The sequence below is a fragment of the Cnephaeus nilssonii genome (assembly GCF_951640355.1).
Source record: "Cnephaeus nilssonii genome assembly, chromosome: 14".
Classification (NCBI taxonomy): domain Eukaryota; kingdom Metazoa; phylum Chordata; class Mammalia; order Chiroptera; family Vespertilionidae; genus Cnephaeus; species Cnephaeus nilssonii.
In genome coordinates, this window is record NC_137085.1 from 24,154,935 (window position 1) to 24,182,929 (window position 27,995).

Below are 27,995 nucleotides of genomic sequence, written 5' to 3' on the forward strand. Positions count from 1 at the left end.
CCTCCTTTACCTTTATCTAGGTTACTGACCCTGCCGCCCCCTCCTGTCCAGGAAACAGTTATTCAGATGCATTGTTTCTTTCATTTTTATAGTGCTGTCTACTTCATACAGCACTTTCACATGTATAACATCATGTGGTCCCAACATTGCCCTGAAGTAGGTGGTTGACTACTCACTATTCTCTTGTCACAGTTGAAGGAATGGATATCAAGTTTCCCAGAGCAGTCCCGAATTCCAGTCCAGTCCACAGCCTCCTCAATACTGCTGAAGCTGACCCATTTTGCTTATAGGATGATCTTGATGTGTTTTACTCTTATTTTAGACAAGATTTTGATATGAGAGTTATACTCTTCCTCTAGCTTAAAGTATATTAAAAGGAGCTGCAGGGAGTTGATAAGAGTAGGCACACTGACACAATGAAAAGGGACGGAGAGCAGAGAACCTGACCCCATGGCAGGAGAGAGAGACCATACACTTTCTAAAGAGGCTCGAGAGCTCCAGTGTCAGCGGAAGCTCAGCTCCACTTTCTTCAGCACAGAAACCAGCTGCCTCCCTGTTCCTGGCACACGATCCTGCAGCCAGGCACAGTGCCTGGTGTTGGCATCAGAATGCTGTGGGCATCGGGGAAAGATCAATTATGCCAGCTCACAGAAGTGGGATCATTTTATTAACACCAATAATAATAATAATAAGCTAATATGTACCAAGTTCTGCATGTCATGTATGTGATGAAGCCTCCATGGTTGTCAGATTCTGCCTTCTTCCAGCCTTATCCTACTTTCCCAGCCATCCATGGTCACTTGACCACCAAGTGGGCCTTGCCCCAGTATCCAGTGCTTGTCCAAAATGTAGGCAAGAAGGTTGTGAAGATATTTGCCTCATAATCTAAAACTCAAAAACAAAACCACTAATTCTTTTAGTCTGACTCAAACTTCAGACCCTATTTCTTGTCATAGTCTACTGCCTTATACCTACACTATCCCCCAATATGGGTTCTGGTGCTGATAATAGTACCTCTGGATTGAAACTCCATGAAAGAAAGGACCACATTGGTCTTATTCAGTACTTTGGCCTCAGTAGTTAGTATCTAATGCCTGGCCCAAAATAGGTACTCAAAATAAGGATTCAATTCTGTTAAATAAATTGAATGTACCAGTCTAGCCTTTATACTTCAGTTCTTTTAGTGTAATGTTCCTAATATTATTGTCATTATTACTATCATCGCCATCATCATTATAAGGTACCACTTACTACTTACTCTGTGCAGATGTACTTTGTTATTTAATCCTCACAAACCTTGCAAGGCAGCTACTGTCATTTTCATTGTAGAGAAGAGGAAAATGAAGCTCCGTGAGGCAAAATGATTTTCACAGAGCCTGCCACACACAACTGGTAAATGGCAGAACCATAAAATCAAACAAAGATCTGAGTCTACCTAGAGGAGTGGTTCTCAACCTTTCTAATGCAGCAACCCTTTAATACAATTCCTCATGTTGTCGCGACCCACAGGTTGGTTGAGAACCGCTAGCAGGGTCGCCTAAGACCATCGGAAAACAGAGATATTTACCATTACGATTCATAACAGTAGCAAAATTACAATTATGAAGTAGCAACGAAAATAATTTTATGGTTGGGGGTCACCACAACATGAGGAACTGTATTAAAGGGCCGTGGCATTAGAAAGGTTGAGAACCACTGACCTAGAGCCACCATGCTCCCTCCTGTGGCCTCCCATGGGAATTGCAGTGACTTTCTGAACCCATGACCAAGGTTTTGGACCTTGTTCCTTGCTGGTAGTTTTTCCTGATGTCAGACGCCCACATTTCCAATAACTACCTGTTCTGCTTCACCCTTTCCTGTGTTGGGGCATTTTCCCTGACCCAACTCTCTCCTAAGCACAGTATGACTACATATCTTCTGTAGCCACACCCCTTGATCAAAGTACTGTATACCAGTGATAGTTTTCATCCCCAGAGGTTGCACCTGGGTAGGTATATCTTGTGTGAGTGGGCTGGGAGAACAGGGCTCAGAGAATGAGTGGCAGCCAAAGGCTTTCAAAGATACCAAGAGTCAGCCAAGAGAAAGTATAACCATCCAGAACAAAAGGCAGAAGTGGGGTGGAATACAGATAAACTAGTTGAGTACCAACAATTAGATGGGCCCGGCTGGCATGGCTCAATAGTTGAGCATCAACCTATGAACCAGAAGGTCACGGTCAGGGCACATGCCCAGGTTGTTAGCTCAATCTCGAGTAGAGGGCATGCAGGAGGCAGCTGATCCATGATTCTCTCTCATCATTGATGTTTCTCTCTCTCTCCCTTCCTCTCTGAAATCAATAAAATAAATTTAAAAATAATAATAATAATTAGATGGAACTAGAATGGGAAAAATGAATGATCCATGATCAAAAGCACAGTGCAGGAAGCTTGAATGATTGCCACAACTTTTGGAAATAGGGCCCAGGGAAAGAAGGATTGAGTTGGTTCAAAGGGAACCACATGCGTGCTCCTACTGTTTCTTCTGCCTGAAGACATGTATCTCAGAATCCATGGCCTGGCTGGTAATAGGCTTTCAACACATGTTTTGTTGGATGAGTAAATCAGCCATTTTTTTTTTAATATAGTGTTAGGCATGCCAACACTCCCTCCTAAGACTGGGTTAGTCTACCACTGTTGGCTCTATTCCAGGAGGTCAAACCGGCCTCCCCAATATTGCTGCAGTGAAATAGACCACACCTAGCATGATTGGCAATATTATGCCAAGTGTACCATGACACCAGAGTGATACCTTCTAAAGCATCCATTCTATTTTACTACTCTGTTATATATTGTTTTATAAATGTACTAGAGACCCGGTGCATGACTCCGTGCAACAGTGGGGTCCTTTGGCCTGGCCCTGTGGGATCGGGCCGAAATTGGCTCTCCGACATCCCCTGAGGGGTCCCGGATTGTGAGAGCATGCAGGCCAGGCCGAGGGACCCCACCGGTGCATGATCGGGGCCAGGGAGGGACGAGGTTGGCCAGCTGGGGAGGGACCACAGGAGGGCTCCAGGGTGTGTCCAGTCTGTCTCACTCAGTCCCGATTGGCCAGACCCCAGCAGCAAGCTAACCTACTGGTTGGAGCATCTGCCCCCTGATGGTCAGTGTACATCATAGTGATTGGTCAACCAGTCAACTGTCTGCCCCCTGGTGGTCAGTGCACATCCTAGTGAGCGGTTGAGCGGCCTTAGCATATCATTAGTATATTATGCTTTGATTGGTTGAACGGCTGACCAGTCAACCAGACACTTAGCATATTAGGCTTTTATTATATAGGATCACTCAAAATCCTGAGGGATATGTTCTGAGATCTTTGTGGACACCCCCATACATATTGGTTGGACACCATTATGGATGATAGTTTCAACCATGAAATTCAGTAGCATCTAAATGAAAAATTGAGTTTTTCCAAATTTTCTTATTCTACCAAACACAAAACAAATGTCATTAATTATACAACTGAATTTCTTTGTTAAATTGTTGTTAATGAAGAAATTCAACTCTTTTGATTTCACAAAATTTGCTACAAATGGGAGGGTGAATGAAGAAAAACGCTGGGAAGCCAGGTGCATGCTGGGCAGCAGGCTGAGCCCCCTGACTGGTTCGCATATGCCAGCCACACAAGGCATGCCATTCTAACCCATGCTGGGACACATCCTAAAAGTAACTTGAACCATGGGCCTTTAGGATTACTTGCAAATAATTGGAACTATAAATATTAAGTCTACAAATGCCACGGCTCTCCTTCGCATGCTCATATCAAATGGAGGGAGCAGTACAGAGGACTGGCCGAAAGCACAGGCTTCCAAGTCCTACAAATTTGGGTTTGGGATCCAGGCTCCCTTTCTTAGTAACTGCAACCTTGGTAAAATTATTCTTTCTGAGCCTCATTTTGGTCATCTGTTACAGGAGGCTGATCACTGCAGTCACGTCTTGAGGCCATTGTTCGGATAAAATAAGGGAATATACATAAAGCACTAGGGACATCAGTAGCTAGTATTAGCTTTTCATTTGTATTATTATTAGATTATAATTTCTGGGCAAGGTTCATGCATTATGTTTGCCTGTATCCTTAATGCAGCCCTAAAAGTAGTTAATTTCTTTAAAGGCCTGGGCTTCTAAAGGAATAAGCTTTAATTTTCAGAAAAAATGACTTCTATATCACATAAGTCAAATGAGGTGTGAGATGAGAAACAGAAAACTTCCTGCGGCCTCTTTGGCTGAGCAGTAGCTATAGCAGCATAGAAAGTCGGTTCTGGGCTCCTTAAACACTTTAGCAACAGCAGACTTATGAAAGGAATGGGATTTCATCTCTGTTAAAAGGAGTGGAAATATTATGTTCACTTGAGCTTTCTGAGTTTTGGCCTAGAAGGCAAAACTGAATAGGTTTGCTTGCCAGGAAAGAGCTAAGAGAATTTCATCTTTTCTCCACTCTTACAGCAAACCTGGTTTCATTACCTCTTTTCTTCTGCCAAGGGAATATCTCAAAGCTCTCTGGCAAGCTCTTCACTGCAGCCAATCCTGTTTATGAAACTTTTACTGATCCAGAAAATAGCTTAATCTGTACTCTCAGGGACAACAAAGATTGATGGGGGATCTCCCGCAGTTGGCACCAAAAATTCCTTGACTTGTGAAGTGACACTGGAACTGGAAAGAGGCTTGGGGGTGGGGGGGGGGCGGGGAGGGCGGGTGGTACTCTGCTGTAAACATAATATCTGCCAAATGAATGGCCTCCCCCAGCCTGAGACAGAGTGGCTGTTTTCCTGGTAAAGAGTTTGTGTAATTGGTATTTGTAAAAGACACCTATTTCAGGGACCATTGTTTGAAAAGAGACAAGAGAAAGGAAAAAGGACAATAGCAAAGAGAAAAGCTGTCCCGCAGTCAGTCACTTTAGCAAGCACTTCCAACGCCACAACTTAACTCAAGCAGATTGTAGCAGCCACCACCACCAACCCTCACTGTGCCAGGCACTTTCCATGTGTTTATCTCCTTCTCATAGTTAATTCTCAAAGTGAATTCATCTCATTTTGAAGATGAAGAATTTTACTCCAAAATACTGAATGAGTTGTAGAAGACCACGGAGCTCCTAAATGATGCAGCCGGAATTTAAGCATATGTTGCCTTATTTCGGTTAAATATGTATGTTTTTTAAATCATATGTTTAGCTATATATAGTGAATAATCGTTTTTATATGCATTCTTTATTTTTTTTTAAAGTCTCAGTTAGAGAATGCCTGTATAGTGAGACACTTGCATCCACCTACCCCTACTAATCATAATTATTGAACTTTTCCTAGAACAGTCTTCCCCCTTTCCCAGTTTTTTCCTGAAAATTAAATCTTACTCCTTTAAAAGCCCAGGCCTATAAAAAAATGAAAGGTTTGCATTAAGGAATCAGGCAAACATAATACATGGACCTTGCCCAGAAATTATAATCTACACTAATAAAAGAGTAAGATGCAAATTGACTGTACCTTCGTGACACTCACCAGCCAATCAGGAGTGAGTATGCAAATTAACCCAACAAATATGGTGGGTTAATTTGCATACACAGGCACTACGCAGCCGGGGGTAGGGCGGGACACCACCCCAGCCGCTCCGGGCCTCTGGGCAGTGTGGGAAGGCGGAAAGGCAGCTCCTGCCAGAGCAAAGGTGGTGCCGGCAGCCAGAGGAAGGAAGGCCCATTCTTGCACGAATCTTCATGCATTGAGCCTCTAGTCTAATAATAAAACAAATTAAAATCTCATAATAGCTACCGATGTCCCTAGTGCTTTATGCATGTTGCCTTATTTTATCCTCACAATGGCCTCAGGAGGTGACTACAATGATCAGCCTCCTTTAATAGATGACCAAAATGAGGCTCAGAAAGAATAATTTTCCCAAGGTTGCAGTTACTAAGAAAGGGAGCCTGGATCCCAAACCCAAATTTGTAGGACTTGGAAGCCTGTGCTTTCGGCCAGTCCTCTGTACTGGTAAGAGCGTGTGAAGGAGAACCTTGGCATTTGTAGACTTAATATTTGCAGACTTAATAAAGGCCCATGGGTCAAGTCACTTTAAGATGTGTCCTGACATGGGTTAGAATGGCATGCCTGTGTGGCTGGCACATGGGAGCAATGAGGGGGCCCAGCCTTCTGGGCCAGCCTGCATCTGGCAAGAAGAGAACATTTTCCTCCCTGTCTCCATTAGAGCTTGCTCCTCACATACTGTTTAATGAATCCCTTCATGGAAAGTGTATGATGGGTCTTTGTTGCAACTGGGGACAAAATACCAGATCTAGAAGTTCTGCTAGGAATGGTCTTCTCAGTCTTTCAGGGAAGAGATTATGATCATAGCCCAGGACTTGAAGCCAAGAAAAAAAGAATCCTGTTTGACAAATACTCTCACGTTGAATAAGAACTATGCTAGAAGAAGTGGTTGGGATATATTCCTAAGTATTGTCCTAAAGAAGCTTCCAATCTAGTGTGATAGATAACCACATAACCAAATAGCTACACTATGGTGTGAAGAGTTCTGTAATAAAGGGTTGGACATGACCCCATGACACAGACATGAGATGATTAATTCTGTTGGTCAGCAGTCAGAGGAACCATCAAACAAAAACCCAGTTGATCACTGCCGGAAATCAACAGGGCCAAAATATTGTGAGAGAAAAGATAAAAGATAAAAGATTAGCAGCAGTAGCAACAGAAACAGTCATAAACACTACATAAACTAGTTTCTGGAAATCTGCATGGAAAGGCTGAGTTTTAAAGGATGACGATGAATACAAGCAAATGCATTTCCAGGTGGCGAGACCAGGATATCATATTTGTGTAGGCGTGGAAATGCTTGCTCTGACACAAGAGAAATGCACTGTCCACTGTGACTTGTCTTGGTGTGCATATTTGGAGTATTGGAGGTTAAAGACTAGGAATGGCCTCTTAAGCCATACTATTGATTTTGAAATACGTCCTATGGGTGATTCAGAGGTTGTGGTGCAGAAGAATGATATGGTCATATTCATGTTTTAGAAAGAAAACTGGCAATAGAATAGGGAGCTGAAGCCAAGAAAACAGTTGGGAATAGTTTGTTTCTGCCAGCTAAATATGGAGCTTGCATTCCCGTGCTCTTTGCTTCTAGAGTTAAGGCAAAGGAAGAAATAAAAAGGAAGAAGGAAAGAAAGAAAGCTGAAAGAGGAGGACAGAAAAAACTCTCTGGAGCAATTTATATGAATCAGTAGTAGGAGTGAGGAAGCAAAGCTTTCATTCCTCTTATCTCAAGATCGTCCAGGGCTTCCCCAGCCTGCAAACCAGGAACTACCTCTGGATACTGTCTCCTGGTTTTTGACACCTTTCTCTTTTTTGCCTCTCATATCTAATCTTGTCATTAGATTTTAATTTTTAAAAAAAACCACACACTTTTCCCATCCCCCTTTCTATCACTGCCAGCACTGGCTTCCAGTTTAACAGCACTTAATCAAGATCCTAGAGGGCTCAGTTCCTCTCTCCCCATGGCATGCAGCCTATAGCTGATCCCCTAAATGCTTTGCTTTTATCATTACAAGCCCTGCCCACAGCTTAATTTGGAAGGACAGTCAAATTCTCAAAATAAGTTCTAAGATTCCATCCTACCTATTGTGCTCATTTACTGCCTTTGGCCATAGTTTGTCTCCCATAAATCCCTTTGGAATCCTCATCCTTATTCTATACATATCAAATCCTATTTCTTATGACACTTTTTTGGTGGGTAAGGAAAGGCCACACTTCCTTTTGTTCAAGGGCTTGAAACTTTCTCTACTGATATTATTGACTTGAATGTTGGACAGTTTCTCAGAAATAGTTCAATAGTCTAATAGTTCCCAATGGGAACATACTTTGTTCAATGCGGCCAATATTATTGTGCACCTAATACGTGTAAGGATTTGTGCTAAACATCCTCAGGATGTCAATATGGAAGGATAAATGTGTCAAATGTCTGCTCTTGGGAAGAACACTTTAATAAGTTTATTCATTAGAGGACTATTTCCACTTATTTGATTAGTAATTTGTGACTTTTCAAATAAGATATTCTTCCTTCATGGAATTGGTGAGTTCCATAAGTAGATGAAATTGTGATGGAAGCTACATAAAGACACATTTCACATTTCACAGCAAGAATCCATTCTCAGTAGATACAGAAATGTAAGCAAGCCTTCAATATTGAACTGAATCTTAGTGTATGTGTTGTTAACTATGCCATATGTCTTATTCTGATCAGGCTGCTAGAATGCAGACCGGGTAGCTTGTAAATAACTGAAATGCATTTCTCAGCTCTGGAGGCTGGAAGTTCAAGATCACAGTGCCAGCATGGTTGGGTGAGGGCCATCTCTTGGGTCACAGGCAGCCAACATATCACTATCCTCACATGGAGGAAGGGGAAAGGAAGGTCTCTCGAGCCTCTCAGGCCTTAATCTCACTCATGTGGGTTCTGTTCTCATGACCTAATCACTTTCCTGGGCATTAGCATTTCAACATATGAACTTGGGGGGAACACAAACATTCAGACCATAGCACCATGAATATTAGAAGTGCCTTCCTCAGCAGCTAGAAGTCTCAGAAACTATGATGCATCCATTTCCCACACCATCCTATATAATAAAACCCTAATATGCCCATCAACCAAACGCCAGAAGAACCGGTCGCTATGACATGCACTGACCACCAGGGGGCAGACGCTCAATGCAGGAACTGCCCCCTGGTGGTCAGTATGCTCCCACAAGGGGAGCATTGCTCAGCCAGAAGCTGGGCTCAGGGCTGGCAAGCAGCAGCGGTGTGTCGGGAGCCTCTCCCACCTCTGCTGCAGGCGGACATTCCCTGAGGGGTCCCGGACTGCAATAGGGAGCAGGCTGGGCTGAGGGACTCCCCCTCCCCACCCAGTGCACAAATGTCGTGCACCTGGCCTCTAGTCCTTATATAAGTACCTGCTATTAATTTTAAAGGAAAGCAAATGTAATTTTTTCAACTATTTCACCTGAGAGGAAAATTTAACAAACAGGTTAATACCAGTAATAATTAGAAATGGGATGCATAAAGGGCACAGTCTGGAAGAAAATAGACAGGCCTGATAAAAATTAAAGACCAAATGTATATATGGTTGTGTCACCCCAATAGTTACACTAAGAACCATCTGATAATCTTAGCAAAAATTATAAGGAAATCAGTTGTAAGGAATCAATAATTCCATTAGATAGGAAACATAGTTTTCCAAATTATGGGAATTTTATCTCAGATGTGCATTTAAATATTACAGGGGAAAATGTGAGGATTAAGCCTCACTAGAAAGCAAAAGTACCCTATGTTATAATCCTTGGCCAATACTTTCTAATTGTTCTTTTTCATATCTTTAAATACAGAATCCCCTTCACCTACAGCTGAGTTTAGAAAATTCATTAAGTTCTGATGCTGATGTCACTGTCTCAATCCTGACCATGAACAACTGGTACAATTTTAGCTTGTTGCTGTGCCAGGAAGACTGGAACATCACCGACTTCCTCCTCCTCACCCAGGATAACGCCAAGTTCCACCTCGGGTCTATCATCAACATCACCGCCAACCTCTCCTCCACCGAGGACCTCCTAAGCTTCCTGCAGGTCCAGCTTGAGAGCATTAAGAACAGCACGCCCACAATGGTGATGTTTGGCTGCCACATGGACAGTATCCGGCGGATTTTCGAGATTACCACCCAGTTTGGGGTAATGCCCTCTGAGCTTCGTTGGGTGCTGGGGGACTCACAGAACGTCGAGGAACTGAGGACAGAAGGTCTTCCCTTAGGGCTCATTGCTCATGGGAAAAAAACGCAGTCGGTCTTTGAGTACTATGTGCAAGATGCCATGGAATTGGTCGCAAGAGCTGTAGCCTCAGCCACCATGATCCAGCCAGAACTTGCTCTCATTCCCAGCACAATGAACTGCATGGATGTGGAAACTGCAAACCTCACTTCAGGACAATATCTGTCAAGGTAGGAAGCAAGGCCTGGGTCACATCCCCATTCACCGGGCTGGGACAGGAAGTAAAATGTCCCTGTCTGTCTCCTTTGCAAAAACCTTGATTCTGAGAAACTTCAAGCTCTAGTAATATTTCTGGTTACATGAGGCTAGTATTTCATGATCTCTCATCTAGAATTTGATCTGTAGACTTTTAGCATATGGTGTGTAGTGGGGAACACTCAGTCCTACTTATGAACCCTGGCTTAGTCCCTTACTAGCTATATGTCCCCTTGGCAAGTTATTTAACAACTCTGGGCCTCAGTTTGCTAATTAATAAACTGGGATAATATTGAATAGCTTGATATAATAATAAAGATACCTTGAAATTATATATGAAAAGTACCTAACATGATGCTCAGCTCATAGAAATATACAAAAATATTTCTATCCCTGCCCACACTTTCCCCTAGCAACAGACCTGGACAAACATTTAGTCAAGCAGGATATAGACTTTTCTCTCCTTCCAGGTGCTTGAGACAGGATGCATAGGGGTTATAGGCATAGAACCTGGAACCAGACTCTGAACTTGAATTTGGCTCTGTCACTTGTATGACTTGGTCAAGTTACCTTACTTCTCTGAGCTCTGGTTTCCTGTTATATATTCACTAATGTAATCAGTAGATCCTACTATCCATGGAGACATTGTGACAGATATATAGGTAGGTAGGTACATACATACATAGAAAGAGAACAAACTAAGAGTTCCTACAAGAGTATTATACACACACACACATGCAGACACACACACACACACACACACACACACACACACATATATATATATATATATATATATATATATATATATATATATATATACTAGAGGCCTGTTGCATGAAATTCATGCACGGAGCGGGGGGGTGTCCCTCAGCCCAGCCTGTACCCTCTCCAATCTGGGACATCCCTCTCACAATCCAGGACTGCTGGCTCCCAACTGCTCACCTGCCTGCCTTCCTGATTGCCCCTAACCGCTTCTGCCTGCCAGCCAGATCACCCCCTAACCACTCCACTGCCAGCCTGATTGATGCCTAACTGCTCCCCTGCCAGCCTGTTTGCCCCCAACTTCCCTCCTCTGCCGGCCTGGTCACCCCTAACTGCCCTCCCCTGCAGGGTTGATCGCCTCCAACTTCCCTCCCTTGCAGGCCTGGGTCCCTCTCAACTGCCCTCCCTTGCAGGCCTGGTGCCTCCCAACTGCCCTCCCCTGCTGGCCATCCTGTGGTGGCCATCTTGTGTCCACATGGGGGCATCCATATTGTATGTTGGAGTGATGGTCAATCTGCATATTACTCTTTTATTAGATAGTATATATATATGTATATGTATATGTATATATATATATATGTATATGTATATATATTTTTAATTTAGGTATATTTCCTCTCTACTTCCTCAGTCTGGCTCAGAAGCTAAAATGAAAAAGCCCATTTAAATGAAACAATAACCCATTTTATAGAAATGGTTTTCATGATCCCCCAAAAGGAGAATATCCTTAAAGGTTACTTTATAAGGGCCTAGATTTTTTTCTGAAGAGGATCACCTATGATCAGAGAAGCCAAATCATAGTGTTACTGGTCTTTCAGAGGAAAAGGCTTAGCTCTAGGCTTGAACCCATTTTTAGGCAATCCTCTTAGAACAGGGCCTCTGACCATATTGAGAAACACAAGACAACCTCATAGTGTCTTACTTTTTAGAAAGATATGATGGTTTAATGAAAGGTCAGGAGGGCCTAAGCATTTTACATTCAATTTTACACATGTGGATTGAGCACCTACTATGTGCAAGGCAACATGCTAAATGCCATATATATGGCAGAGTTTTAAGTACAACCTATATACTTCCTAAAGAAGATTGTTAATAAAATGAAAAAATTATTTATTAGGAACCTTTTAATGATAAAATTAGGTGTTCTACCATAATCAGATCTTTTCCTTTTTCTCATATTGTATTTGAAATTCCACAAGATAAATTCTATGAATATTTTTATTTTATAGATTATGTCCAGATTTAATCTACTGTTTTTGAACTAGTATATACGCGAGGCTCAGAATTTTATCTAGAATAAGAAACATTCACCCTCATAACAAAAACATAAGCAACGTTTTTATTTATAATTCAGAATAGTCATTATTTTGAAAGGACAATTGCAAATAGCAGGCAGGAAAAGCCACTTGTAAAAACTACATTAAGTTATTTAGCATCTTTCTGTCTCATGTACAAGGGAGAGCCCAAGAAAAATGATTCTGTTTGGATCCTAAAAATGTTTAAAAACTACAGGGAGAAATATTTATTGACATGGGTTATAACATATCGCTTAAGGGGTTATTTTATCAAGATCATACTGATCTTTCTGGCTTCTCCAGATTTAATTTATATGTGAGTTATATCTTCTTCCATAAGGATCCCATGGCACTTTGTACATGAAATTATGTACAAATCATCACTGTTTGCCTGTGTCTGACTTGTGAGCCAAAATATGAATTTTATTAAGTGGAAATATTACCCAGCTTAGTTTAATACCTAGCATATAGCAATCACTTAATAAGCATTTATTGAAATTGATGCAGAAAGAAGGAGCCCTGGCTGGTTTTTCTCAGTGGTTAGAGTATTGGCCCTCGGACCAAAGGACCATGGGTTCGATTCCCGGTCAAGGGCACCTACCTGAGTGGCCAGTTCAATCCCCAGGCCCAACCAGGGTTTGTGCAAGAGGCAACCAATTGATGTATCTCTCTCACATTGATGTTTATCTCTCTCTTTCTCTTCCCTTCCCTCCTTCTCTTTCAGTTTCTCTAAAAATTAATGGGGGGGAAATATCCTCGGGTGAGGATTAACAATAAATAAATAAATAAATAAATAAATAAATAAATAAATAAATAAATAGAAGGAAAATACATTTTCCATTATGTTTACATCCTACGTCAAATGTAGCTGCAGAAGAAAAACAAGTGGTTGATAGATATACAACATTTTGTCTAAATTAAAAATAGTTGTTTTTTTAACTTACCTAGATTCCATCTAGTTTTCTTCTGTTTGTTTTTTTTTAAATGAAATGTTAGGTTAGTGAATAATCTTTGTTCTTGTGGCTATTTCCATAAACTATAAAAGCTCTAAAAGAAGATCGTAAGGTTTGAAGCCCGACTGCAATTCAAATGTATAAGGATCATGACAGTATTCTCACCTCCAGGGATGTGTTTGAGAATGAACTCAGAGAACTTCAGGAAGTATGCCCAGGACTTCCTAAACTCCTTGGGAATGCCGTCAAAGAGAAAGTTTAAACCTGATCAGGAAAGGTCAAGGGAAGTGGGCAAAACCCTGGATAAAGTCTGCCTTAAGCTATAAAACATCTGTGGATTTTTCATCATTCTTTCTTAGGTTGCCAAAATCAAGTCTTTTCTAAAGTCACATCTGCATGCAGTAATTTTCTTAATGGTTCCCGAATTCTGTGACGTTGACCCCGCTTCCTAGCTGCGTAATGAAAGCCCTGGGGATAATGAGCCATGAAGAGCAAGTGTCAGAGTTACGCAAGCTTTCATTTCTCACGCAGTCATTTTCAGTTTGGGCTGACAGAATTGTTAACGTTTTTAAATGTTAATGAAATCACCAAAAGCATGGCTTTTCCAGCATAGCCTTTTTAGACTAGAAAAACCACTTCTCATGGCAGACTACATAGATATAATTACAGGTCTAAAGGATTTTACTCTTCCTGGGTCTCCACAGGCCAGAGCAAATGTCAATCACAACTAAATATAGATAAAACCACTTGGGGGTTTGGGGGGGTGGAGGGGTGTTCTTAACATGATCTTTAACAATTTATTTGCAAGTTGCTTTATTAAATGTTAACAATTTAAAGCAATGAAATCGGATACATTGTTTGGTAATGGTTTCATAAATATGTATGCATGGATGTTTGGGGCAGCCAATGAGTATTTGTTGAACTAGGGTGAGGTAGACAAAATGAAGACTTGCCTGCTGCCATTTTGGAGCTGACAGCCTAGCGCATGAGGTTGAAAAGTAACTAAATGGTTATAAAACAAAGGATACGTGATTCTTAAAAATAGAGGTATGTTAAGATACAGAGGAGGAAGTAATTAACTCTTCTCTGAGGCTTGGTGATGAGGGAGAAACACTGTTTGGAGCAAATTCACAGACAATGCAAAATCACCGAGACCCGAAAGAGAAATTGAGTACAGTTGGAGCATACATTGCATATGAAGAGGATTTGATGTGATTTTGGAAAAGTAGTTAATTTGACAGCATGCCACATAGGGCTTTTACGCCAAGCTAAGGAATTTGAATTTTATATGCATACTGGATATCACTTGAAAAGCAGAACATTAGCCATGACATATTATAAAATCATAATCCTGTAACAAATTAATCAAATGCGGTAATATAGCATGAAAACCTTGCAAGTCATTTTAAAAAATCTATTAGGATATAAATTTCTGTATATCTGAAAATTGGTTTTAACCTTGCCCATATTTATTGCTTTGTTGCATTCTAAACACAAGACTCTGGTGAAAATGAATAGGATTTGGGGGACTTACCTGCTGATCCTAGGATTAGGATTTGCCCATGTTTACCTGAAAACCTGGGTCCTAATGAATCTATTATTCCTGGGTTATGCACAGCCTGGTCAAAGGCAATTAAACTTTAAGAATTCCAAGAGTCTCCACACTGATACACACCTTGTTCCCCTTGGTCTAAGAAGCCCCTGATCCTTTGGCTAATTAATCACAGTCCTGATAGTTATTCTAGTTTCTATGTAGAATATGGAATCTTGCCTTTTTTAAAAAAAACATATTTATTATTATTGATTTCAGAGAGAGGAAGGGAAAGGGAGAGGGAGAGAGAAACATCAGTGATGAGAGAGTATCATTTATTGGCTGCCTCCTGCACTGCTGCTACCCCGGCATGTTCCCCGACAGGGAATTGAACCGTGACCTCCTAGTTCATGGGTTGATGCTCAACCAGTGAGCCACACCAGCCGGGCTTGCCTTTCTTCTTTGAACAGGTTCTATAGTTCAGTTCTGTATTAAGTAGGTAATGATTAACTTATTCATTCACAAACATTTGTTGAAGCTTACATATATGAGGCTAGGCCCTTGGCTAATGCAGGAGACACAAAGAATAGAAGACTGAGACTCTGCTGTCAGGAAACTTACAACCTTCTTTATTTATTTTCCAACCAGGAGAGGACATGCTCCTCCTATTATCTATAACTTTTATCCTTCCCCCCCCCCCCCCCACCTTGGTGATTATTCTTCATTGGGACAACACCCGCTCTATAGTGATTATCCTTCGGCATTAGCTGGCATTGTTAGGCCCCGTCCACAGTTGGCCTTAAAAAATGGCCCAACATGCTAGAGACTCTTTCTCCTCCAAGCCATGTTCATTTTTATGCTTATATGGTCAAGCAGTACCAAGATTCACTGGCTTTTCATTAATAATCAATGTTGCTTTGTTTATTGATTCTGCACATACTATTCAGAACCTATTATGTGCCAGGTATTGTCAGGCACTAAGAAGCTCCAGAAAGAAAAAAGACTAAAACAAATACCCATTCCAAAACCACAAGGGTATAACTTGATGATGACCCCCATTTTATTCCTGGATATTAGGAGAGTTCCAGGGGAACCTGAGGCTGCTTGATGTGATTCTAATTGGGGGTATTTCCATCCACCTTTACAATCATTTGCTGGCATTGTGACCCCGCCGAAATCGTCTAATCTCTGTGAAGCTTTAATTTCCTGAAATATAAGGCTCCCTACTTTGCCTAAGATCATTCCGCGAGAGTACGTTATCAGGCGAGATTTAAATCTGTTCATCTAAATCCAAGTTCCAGGCTCGCTCAGAATTAATATCAACTTTCCTTAATTGGGATCTCATTGCTTTATATTATTTCAGCCAAAAGCTATATAAATCAGGAGGCAGGATTACCCATGTATAGGCATTCTTGTCCTAAAGACCTCTATTGAGCCAAACTGGTTAGCCTATATGTTTGACAGGTACTGAAAAGAAATGCATTTGCATTGAACATGTAAGCCAGGGTTTGAGTACTGGTAACACTGGTTCCTTGGATCCCCAAGGAGAACCCATTGCTGTGGCTGACCTACTTTGTCCAGCTGTTACTTCTACATACCTTCTCTGCCGGGGCTACTGAAGAGTCAGCACCTCTAGAAAACACATGTGTTGGTGTTATGAATCTTAGGGACCAACCCTTAAGATCTGTTTCCAGATATTTTCACTAGGAACTCCTATCACTGGACTAATTTGGCTTTAATCCTTTGAATTTGCCTTTCCTTCTCCATCACTTAAGTCATGTCAAGAGCTGAGTCTGAAATTGGAATGTTTCTAACTTAGGAGAGCTTCCAAGCTTTTATTTGCCTGAAAGGTAATTATGTTCTCTGTTGACTTTTTTACTTTGTGTGCATCTACTGTAAAATTTGGGGAGGAAAAAAAGAAAAAAATTGGAAATATGTCAAAAGGAGGTATGAAGATATAGTGGGCAGTACTGCAGCTCTACCCTGAGTTCCAGATCTGTCTCTTAGGCTCACTTCAATCTGTAGACCCTGTAACTCTTCATATGGATGCTTGACTGGTAAATACTGCATAATGTCCCGTTGCCAGGGCTATGCTAAGGGAAGGGATGTCAGCACCTGGGCTAGTGCTGGGGCCAAATCTAGAGAGCTAGGATGAATGAAGTTGGAGTTTTCCACAAAGCAACCAGGAGCAGTCCAAAGGGTGGTCATAGACCACAGTTGTGTGGAAGAGTGGAGGTTCATACCAAAAAACAAAGGGAAAGGAAAACAACCTAAGAGCATGGAACAGAACTAACTACCATGTGGGAGAAAAACAGAAAAAGAGCCCCAGCTTGCCGCTGTGCCACATGAAAACAGAAAGAAGAGAATGTGGGCCCATGTGTCTGATCTAGACATAGTGACCCCCTCACATACACCAATAGTAACACAGCTGAAATTTTAGATTAAACTATGACCCAATCATATAGATTAGTATTTTTTCCCCCTTGGAAAAAAAGTCAAGAAAAACCAGTCTCCTACCCCTTCCTTTCACTTGTAAGTAACTGATTTTTGCAGATGTTGGAAAAACAGATCCAAATGTTTCATCTATATATATGTACATATGTACATTTAATATGTTATTAAATTACTGTTGTCCATTAACTGATAAAAATCTATTTTAAAAGATGAACTTTGTAAGTTGCTTTAATAGATAATGCAATCAATGATTACAATATGTGGGGCCCTTTGCTCTGAAGATTGAAATTTAACAATTTCTATTTCCAATTAAATGCCTTATCATTGGAGAGATTTCCCAATGAACTACTTTCTATTATTGATACTATCCATTAATTATTCAGGGGGAAATGAATTGGAGTTGTAATGCTTGGAACAATCTATGATTGCAAATACAAATACTTCCTAGTAGGCAGAGCCCTGTTCTTCTGGCAAAGTGACGAAGAGGTCTCTTTAAGAGATGCATGTCTGATTTGTGCTGAAGACATGTGTTCAACTGCATTTACCCCACAGGTTTTATCAAGCAGTTACTCTGGCCAAGCCCTATATGTTGCCTAAGATCTAAAGATGACTCAGATCGGCACTTAGATGACCGTCTCTTTTGGCTTGGTAGTCTGCAGTGTTAGGAAACGGAGCAGTGGCAAAGGGAGGGTTTGTTCATTCCTAACAGCAATTTTGTGGAAGAGATTGCTCTCAAAACGTGGAGAATGTCAAAATCCATGCCTTTGAGGATCTAACAGTCTAAAAATTTGAAGATGGATTTAATTGGCTGCCAAATATTTATATGCTAGGGGATTAAGCAGGATTCAAGAAGACAGTTGAGTCATTTTACACTCAGCTCAAGAAATCATCTACATTTAATGTTTGATTTGGGGAGCTGTCCCATGTACAGAGAACAAAATCAAAGCAATGCCCTTTGACAGAATTGGACCATCGGTGAGCTCTGCAGCTAAGAAGGCAATTCATGTGGTCATAAAAGGGAGGCAGATACCACAGGGGTCTGCTTCAGTGAAAGATGCCACAGAGTAAAACTGAACTAGTAACAGCTTGTCATACAAATAGACAATGGTTCTCCAGGGCCATAAAAAAGGAAAGATGGCAAAAGAGACATTGAAAAACATGAAGGGCAGTAAATGCATGGACCTCAGAGGGGAGGGGGAGGGGGCCTAGAGTGGCAACAACAAAAAAATACTTAATTATAGATAGTCAATAGCTGATTTAAGACAAGATCTCTTCCTAACAGGACAGAATATTGGTACAAAGTCCACCAAAGTGAAGAGAAGGAGGGAAAGAAAGAGAAGATAAAATTCAGAAAAAATAAAAATAAAATCTAACAAAGAACATTAAAGGAATAATGAGATAACCATGGATTAACCCACATGCCAGAAACTGAGAGAATACTGGAGGGAGGGGAGATAATCTACAGCCTGAGGAAGAGACACAACGTGAGAATAATTCCTGGAATAAGAGGGATTAGAAAAAAGTCTTGAAAAATTAAGAAAAATCACGGATTAAAGACAAAAATATATATAAATAGCTGATAATTCAGACAACTGGAGGTCTATGGAGGTTGTGAATTGGGTGTACGTTTTCTGAAAGACATGAGATTATCCAAAGAGAATAGTTTGAGGCTCCTCAGTGATAAAGAAGAGAAAGCAACAATATAAGTGTGAGCTTGTGTTAAATGCAATCTACACTAATAAAAGAGAAAGATGCAAATCGACCGTACCTCCGTGATGCCCACCAGCCAATCAGGAGTGAGTATGCAAATTAACCCAACAAAGATGGCAGGTTAATTTGTATACACAGGCACAGAGCGAAGACTGAAGGCACCGGCCCTAGTGAAGACTGAAGAGTCTTGGCTTCTCTGCTGTGGCCAAGAAGAGAAGCCAAGCCTTGCTTCGGCTGGAGCAGAGAAGCCAAGCCTCGCTGTGGCTGGAGCAGAGAAGCCTAGCCTTGAGGCTTGGCTTCTCTGCTGCAGCCGGAGTGAAAGCCTGGGTCCTGGGTGCCAGAGGAAAACCGGTGCCGGCAGCCAGGGGAAGGAAGGCCTATTGCATGAATCTTCATGCAACGGGCCTCTAGTAGTGTAGAACTGTGGAAGATGTGAGGTTTGGGTTGGAAGATTTGTTACATGATGCAGATATGAATCATATGAAGAAAAGATGGGATTTCTGAACATCTATTGAGCTCTTCCCAACTCCTCATCATGGGAAACTTTGGGAATAGTCCTTTGTTTTATACTGAAAGGACTTTATTGAGTTTTTCTACTACAGTCAATAGATCTGGAACTAAATTAAATGTGAACAAAAAAACAAATTTAGATTCTGTGCCTAGGAGCAAGTAAGCCTGACAAGAATTACTAGTATGTTGTGCTGATGAGGGGAAGGTAGGGGAGTTGGGGAGAATGTCACTAACAACAACATAGCCAAAGATTTCTAATCAGGCAAAGGCAAAAAACTCCACACAATTAAAGTTCTCACAGGCTAAAAAATTGTATAGAGTTTTATGGAAGATGAACAAATCTCTCACTCCTCAGGGGGAAAATATTAAAAATGATGAGATGATCATGGGAAAAGAAAATCAGCTCATTTTTCAAGAAATAAAAGAATGAGAGTACAGATTTTTTAATAATACAAAGAAAGTTCCCAAAGGGAAAAATAAATTTTAAGGCTTTACAGAGCAAAATAGATATTCCCATGTACACATATGATTAATAGAAGGCAACAATATAGGAAAAGAGCAAAGATAGGAGGGCAACTTAATAAGAGATAAACAACAAATGATAGAAGCAGATATACAAAGAGACAAGTTTGTGAGTGAAAAAGATTAAAGTAGAAATAAATATACGACCTAAAAACAACTGGGCATGGAAGAAGACACATGAAGATGATGGTACATTTAAAGACAAAAAGGCAGATTCAAATGTCTCCAAAATAAACACTAGAAACAATGCAGTTATTATAGAACTAGTTCAAAAGCAATAAAAGATACAAATTTATAATAAATATAAAAACATAATATTAGTAAAACTTTATATACTGAATAAAATAGAAGAAAAATCATGAAACAACACGCCTTAAAATCTTTAGGAACATGATGTTTGTACATTTAACTTTAATAAATTTTAGCAAATTTAGAGTTGGGAAGAAATCCATAGATATTCAGATATCAGTAAAATGTAATGTGAGTAAATTTAGTAGCTAGTACATTTTAGCAAGTTTCGAAAAGTAAAAATAGGGCATGAATAATGTAGTTAATCAGATAAGGGCAGGTAACTGGTGCAGTTAATGTTCTATTGTTAAAGTATCTATGAACACAGACATGTCCTCATCTGAAAAAACTAGAAGTGGGAGAAGACCTAGAAAGAAGGGATTAAGACGAAAATCCTTAAGTTAGTACAAATGATATATGTGGCTCTATAGCAACTCGTTCCTAGGAAAACATCATTTGCCAAAACTGACTCAGAGAAATAAATGGAAAGCCTAATTTGGGTGTTTGAAACAGCCTCCTAACTGGTCTTTCTGCTTCTGCTCTTGTCTTTCTTTAGTTTACTCTCAGCACAGCACTGTGATGATCCTGTTAAAATGTTAAGTCATATCGCTTCTCTGCTTCAAACCCACCAGTGGCTTTTCGTCGCATGCAGAGAAGAACAAAGTCCTTACAAAATTCTATTTTTCCCAACTCCCTTCCTTATACTAGTAGGTTTTCTCTGACATCATCTTCAACTCTCCTGCCTTTCACTTCCCTAGCTGCTCCTCAAACATACCAGGCACAGTCCCACTTCAAGGACACTGGACTTGTTGCTCCCTATACAGAAAATGCCCTTTTTATTCAGATATCCTCCTGGTTGAGAAAGTGATTAAAAATGGGGGGGAAAAAATCCCTTTATTCAGTTCTTTACTCAAATATCACCTTCTCGGAAAGGTCTTTTTTGACCTTTCTGATCTAAAATTTCACCCCACTACCACCAACCCTGACACATCTTATTGCCTAACGCTGCTTTATTTTTCCTCCTTTGCACTTAGCAGTATCTAATGTCTCATACACATTACCTACGTATAATATTTATTCTGTCTCCTTCAGTAGAATACAAGTTGCATTGATTTTTGTTTATTTTGTTCACTACTATATCCCCCAGCACTTAGAACAGTGCCTAGCACATAGTGAATATTATCCTATATAATAAAAGGCTAATATGCAAATCGACCAAATGGTGAAACGACCGGTCACTATGACACATACTGACCACCAGGGGGCAGACGCTCAACGCAGGAGCTGCCCCCTGGTGACCCTCATGGCTGCTAAGTGCACCTCTCCCACCTCCACAGCAGCGTTAAGGATCCTGACTGCCGGGAGCAGGCTTAGGGAGTGGGCCTAAGCCATCAGTTGGACATCCCCCAAGGGCTCCCAGACTGTGCGAAAGGGCTCAGGCTGGGCTGAGGGACCCCTCCACGCCCCCCACCACCACCCCGAGTGCAGGAATTTCATGCACCTGGCCTCTAGTTAAATGAATAAATGATTGAATGGATGATGTGTTGTTTTGTTAACATCTTTATTCACTTGTTTTAATGAATAAAAAAATTCTTTAATTAGTACATCAAGTTTTGTGTGCAAATGTGGCTTTTAAAATATATCTTAAACACATTCACCACTGATCTTGTTTATACTGTGAACTGCCTCAAAAATATTTTTACATAATTTGCAAAGTGCAAATTTTACCTCAGCTCCTATATAAATCAACATGTATTCTTAGTGCCATAATTGAGAATTTTTATTAAAGTAATAAGTTACCCCATTGCAAATGAACTAATAAGCTACATTCTTTTGAGTGGAATGGTGCAATAAACAGTTCTAAATCAGGTTCTCACTTATCCAGTGAGACCCAAGCCCTTGTCATACCATGACAAAGCTACTGAAATATTCTTCTAAGTGGTTACCCAGTTGCCCTCTCTTCCTTCCTAAACATACATTTCATTCTCAGATCAGTCTTACTAAGCCAGATCTCTGGTTATATGAAGCTCAAAAGTCCTCAGAGCTCCAATCAGCTCATTGCGCTTACCACCTCCTTACCTTTCCTTACAACCCTCCTGGATCTGGAAGATTATTTAGAATTCATATCTAGGCTGGAGCAGCACTGTGGTCAGCACATAGTGTGGTGTTGTTATTGGTTCTTGTGACTCAGGCTCTAAATTTCTATTTTAAAAAATTAAGATTACTTTTCCCCTTTTTTATACCGACATTGCTCTATGGGTTTACACAGAGCTGATATTCAACAAAACACTCCAGATCTTATTTATATGACCTTCCTTCAGGCCGAGTTTCACACATTCTTAGTATGGTTTGTGAACTAAATGCAACCGTCTGCAATTGGCCCTTTTTATTTTATTTTTTTGTTAATCCTCACCCAAAGATTTTTTTTTTTTAGAGGGATGGAGCATGCACCCAAGGTGTGTAACCTTGACCAGAATTGAACCCTGGACCCTTCAGTCCAAGAGCCGACACTATCCACTGAGCCAGACTGGCTAGGGCTTTGGCTCTTTTTAAATCACTACTTTTCTTTTTGAAATTATGTGTCTCTTGATTGTGCCATCATCTCTCCACTTCTACTGCTATTATCATAGCCCCTCGTTACCTTAAGCCCCTGTGGGGAAAAGCAGAGAGGGAGGAAAAGAGGAAGCAAGAGGGGAAAGGAACATTATTCCTCACATCTGAAACTATCTCAGCCCCCTCCTCCTTCCAAACCATTTCCTATGTAGCTAGGGGGAGAAATCTTTCTAAAATCAAATCTGATGACCACGTCCTTCCCCAGATAAAATTCCCTCAATGGCTGTCCATTACCTTCATGGTGGCCTCAGACCTTTTGTAGTTCATGTCCCACCCACATCTCCAGCCTTATTCCTCGCTGCTTATCATCCCGAGGCTCGCCCTCTCTGTCTCCGGCTTTGCACACACTGTCTCCCTGTGTTGACAGCCTCAGTCCCCAGCTTTTCTTCCTGTGCAAGTGCCCTGCTCTCTGTTCCAGTAGCACCCAGGTTTACCTCTATCATGACGCACGTACATTGGTTTAGAATTGCCTGTTCGCTTTGCTTTCTCCTCATGCCCAGACTGTTTGTGAACGGGTGCGTCTTTCCTCTCTATAACTCTTGTGTTAAGAACAGTTGCCTGGTGTTTGTATCAGTTTTTCTTGCCAATAAAATTTTTCCTGATTTTTCTTTGTTCATCCAAGAAGAGACACGAGCAAGATCAAAATGAACATGGTAGAATTTGATTTAAACAAAACTGGGACATCAGTCTTTTAATCTTTTAATTAACATAGTGAGCATTGAAAACCTACCTCACATTGTCATTACAATACAAAGAGTGTGACCTGTGACTATTAAAGCTATCAATGAGATCATTTTAATTTTCCTTTACCATCAAACAGAAAATAAAATAAACAGAAATCCTATCTAATAAAAGGGTAATATGCAAATTGACCATCACTCCAACACACAAGATGGCCACCCCCATGTGGTCAAAGATGGCCATCCCCAGGTAGACACAAGATGGCCTCCACAAGATGGCCAGCAGGGGAGGGCAGTTGTGGGTGATCAGGCCAGCAGGGGAGGTCAGTTGGGGGTGACCAGGCCTGCAGGGGAGGGTAGTTGGGAGTACCAGGCCTGTAGGGGAGGGTAGTTGGGGGTACCAGGCCTGTAGGGGAGGGCAGTTGGGGGCAACCAGGCTGGCAGGGAGGGCAATTAGGGGCGACCAGGCCAGCAGGGAAGTGGTTAGGGGGTGATCAGGCTGGCAGGCAGAAGTGGTTAGGAGTAATCAGGCAGGCAGGCGAGCGATTGGGAGCCAACAGTCCTGGATTGTGAGAGGGATGTCCAACTGCCCATTTAGGCCCAATCCCCTGAGAGGTCCCAGATTGGAGAGGGTGCAGGCTAGGCTGAGGGACACCTCCCCCCCAGTGCACAAATTTCATGCACTGGGCCTCTAGTAATGTCATAAATGGGCATTCTCTGAGACTCCATTTCTTGGTGCCAATTGCATAGTGAAACTAGCACTGTGGTCTGGGGAAACAAAAGACATTTCTATCCTGATTGGTTTGCTTTGCTGTGACAAATGAATACCTCATAGACAACTGAGCACTGTCCATCAACCATGGCCGTCTTCAGTGTCATTGTCACTGATAAGGAGGAATTGTTTTACTGGAATGACGGGGTTATGTAATCTCTGAAAGATTTCTGATGACTTCTTAGTGCCTTCTTTCCTGAGATAACTTAAGTATATATTTATTCATTGGTAGTCTTTCAAGGGCCCATCCAGTTGAAAATCTATAATCATTAAGCCCCAATATTCTTAAAATAATGAAGGGCTCCTCTTTCTACAACTTTAACTTTACTTTCCCAACCACTAAAGTAACCAAATGAAATTAACCTATTTATTGCTAACCACTTTATTCCCTAGGCTATGTCAGCAAGAGTGTGTGTGTGTGTGTGGTGTGTGTGTTTCTTAACAAATCTAAAAGTAGGTTGCTCATCAGAAACACAAATGTAGTCATCCTTTCCTTATGGTACCTAGATAATTATCAATTGATTAATCTGTATATTTTAATGACTTAGATCCCTACTTCTCTAAAGAAGCAGAAAAACGTTTTAAAGTCTAAGATAACTGAGACTTCATTACTTGTTGCAAAATAGAACTCATTTTAAGTGGTTAAATCCCACTGGGGAGTGCTAACATGAATAATTACCATTACATGCAATCTACCAAAATGAGTAGTTTCACCATTGCATTTAGTGATAGTAGCATCTTCAAATATGATTTACATTTATATCTCTAATGAAAATTAGTACATTCTTCACACTCTCTGATTTCTCTATCTCCCTTCTGTGGCAGCATAACTTCTTACTGCTTGTATTTGCATTTGTAAATTACAGGGTAATGTTTGTGGCAGGCAGTAGATTAATGTTTTTTGCTGAGAGCCTAGACTTGTAATATCTGAATTCCTAAAAAAAAAAAAATATTTTATGGTACAGTCCACATTTCACTTTAATTCCTTTTCATTTGAAATGTGTTTTGAGTACCCTCTATGAGTTTATCATAATGTAGAATTTTGTGTCTCCCACCTGAAAAATTATACTAAAAGACAGGAAAGTGACCTGGGGGACAGCCATGGTCAAAAAAACTTGAATGACACAAAAATATTGCTACTATATCTGGAATATTTGTTACATGTCATGAGGTGGGATATGTTCTTTATGTGCCTTATTTCCAACCCTTGTCATGGAGGAAGTATTAGCTTACCCATTTTGCTGATTATGAAGGTTAGAATTCGGTAAGTTGTCCAAGAACAATGCTAGAAGGTGGCTGGACTTCCATTCTGACACTAGGCCACAAGTAAGAGTACATAAGTGCCACAAGCTTTCATGTTACCTCTATTGTCTTATCTTCCTAGACTCTAGAGCAGTGGCTCTCAACCTTTCTAATGCCGCGACCCTTTAATACAGTTCCTCACGTTGTAGTGACCCCCAACCATAAAATTATTTTCGTTGCTGCTTCATAACTGTAATTTTGCTACTGTTATGAATCGTAATGTAAATATCTGTGTTTTCCGATGGTCTTAGGCGACCCTGCTAGCGGTTCTCAACCTGTGGGTCATGACCCACAGGTTAAGAACCGCTGTTGTAGAGCCTAAGACCATTGGAAAACACAGATAATATTTACATTACGATTCATTAACAGTAGCAAAATTACAGTTATGAAGCAGCAACGAAAATAATTTTATGGTTGGGGGTCACCACAACGTGAGGAACTGTATTAAAGGGCCGCGGCATTAGAAAGGTTGAGAGCCACTGCTCTAGAGAGACAAAGCATTTTCCTGTCCCACCCACGTCAAAACATATATATACTGACAGAGCCCTGGTTAGCAGAGTTAGGAATCAGTGTATCATTCCGTTCATAATTTTCCTCCCTTTGACTTCTGGCAGAAGCTCTTTCTAAGCCAGAGCCAATTGTTATTCTCTAATGACTTAGAGGGAGGATAGCCTGAGGCTTCCCAGACAACTGCAGAGCTATTTATCATCTTTTTGTTTGTCCCCTGGACAATAGCCCACATGCAGCTTTAACTGGTCTCAGGGGGGCAGATATGTTGATTGTTTTCACTCTACCAAGAAAAAACACTGGTAACAAGATTTGTCAGCTTTCTAGAAGTATGAATACAATTTTTAAGCAATTATAAAAGTACTAGAGGCCTGGTGCACAAAATTCGTGCACTCGGAGGGGGTCCCTCAGCCCGGCCTGTGCCCTCTAGCGCTCCCCCTGTAGGAATGTACTGACCACCCGGGGCAGCTTCTGCATCGAGCTTCTGCCCCCAGCTGGTCAGTGGGCATATAGCAACTGGTCGTTCTGCCGTTCAATCGATTTGCATATCAGCCTTTTATTATATAGGATATGTATATTTACCAAAACTTATTCCTTGCACCAAAAAAATATTTATTGAGCTGATTTAGTTGCAATCAAATGTAGTGACCAGAAGAAACGAGACATGTTAAAGATGTTGAGAAACTCCACAGTTTGGAAAATATATAATTACCAGTTTACAACAAAAAACAATTAACACCTCCCTTAACTAGGAATAAAGAAATGTGGAGTAAGACCAAGAGCCAAGCATCTAACCAGGGTGTGAGGGTAGGAGCTCATTGGCTCAATGAGATAGGAGTCTTCTCCTAGAAAGAGTCCAGATTACTCATTCCTGAAGAAATTATAGGCAATGCCTTTTTTTAAAAGATCAGAGTTTCTTTTTACTAAGACAAAGAAGTAAAAATGAGCATGGCTTTCTGTCTTTGGCTTCACCTCTCTCTTTTTGCCTTTGCTCCTCTTTCCCAGGTTTCTAGCCAACACCACTTTCAGAGGCCTCAGTGGTTCCATCAAAGTAAAAGGTTCCTCTATCATCAGCTCAGAAAACAACTTTTTCATCTGGAATCTGCAACATGACCCCATGGGAAAGCCAATGTGGACCCGCTTGGGCAGCTGGCAGGGGGGAAAGGTTGTCATGGACTATGGAATTTGGCCAGAGCAGGCACAGAGGCATAAAACCCACTTCCAAAACCCAAGTAAGCTACACCTGAGAGTGGTTACCCTGGTTGAGCATCCGTTTGTTTTCACACGGGAGGTAGATGATGAAGGCTTGTGCCCTGCTGGCCAACTCTGCCTTGACCCCATGACTAATGACTCTTCCATATTGGACAGCCTTTTTAGTAGCCTCCATAGCAGTAATGATACAGTGTCCATCAAACTCAAGAAGTGCTGCTATGGATATTGCATTGATCTGCTGGAAAAGCTAGCAGAAGACATGAACTTTGACTTTGACCTCTATATCGTTGGAGATGGAAAATATGGAGCCTGGAAAAATGGGCACTGGACTGGACTAGTGGGTGATCTCCTGAGTGGTTCAGCCCACATGGCAGTCACTTCCTTCAGCATCAATACTGCACGAAGTCAGGTGATAGACTTCACCAGTCCTTTCTTCTCCACCAGCTTGGGCATCTTAGTGAGGACCCGAGACACAGCAGCTCCCATTGGAGCCTTCATGTGGCCACTCCACTGGACGTTGTGGCTAGGGATTTTTGTGGCTCTGCACATCACTGCCATCTTCCTCACTCTATATGAATGGAAGAGCCCCTTTGGTATGACTCCCAAGGGGCGGAATAGGAGTAAAGTCTTCTCTTTCTCTTCAGCCTTGAATGTCTGCTATGCCCTCTTGTTTGGTAGAACAGCAGCCATCAAACCCCCAAAATGCTGGACTGGAAGGTTTCTAATGAACCTTTGGGCCATTTTCTGTATGTTTTGCCTTTCTACATACACGGCAAACTTGGCTGCTGTCATGGTAGGTGAGAAGATCTATGAAGAGCTTTCCGGGATACATGACCCTAAGGT

The 27,995-nt window shown here is 41.2% G+C and overlaps 1 protein-coding gene across 1 annotated transcript in view; it reads left to right on the forward strand.

Moving 5' to 3' along the window:
- GRIN3A (glutamate ionotropic receptor NMDA type subunit 3A) overlaps positions 1-27,995 on the forward strand; it is a 145,983-nt gene that overhangs the window by 40,370 nt on the left and 77,618 nt on the right. Inside the window, exons 2-3 of the mRNA XM_079790269.1 lie at positions 9,409-10,013; positions 26,946-27,993. Of these exons, the coding sequence (XP_079646395.1) occupies positions 9,409-10,013; positions 26,946-27,993 (1,653 nt within the window). The remainder of the gene's footprint in view (positions 1-9,408; positions 10,014-26,945; positions 27,994-27,995) is intronic.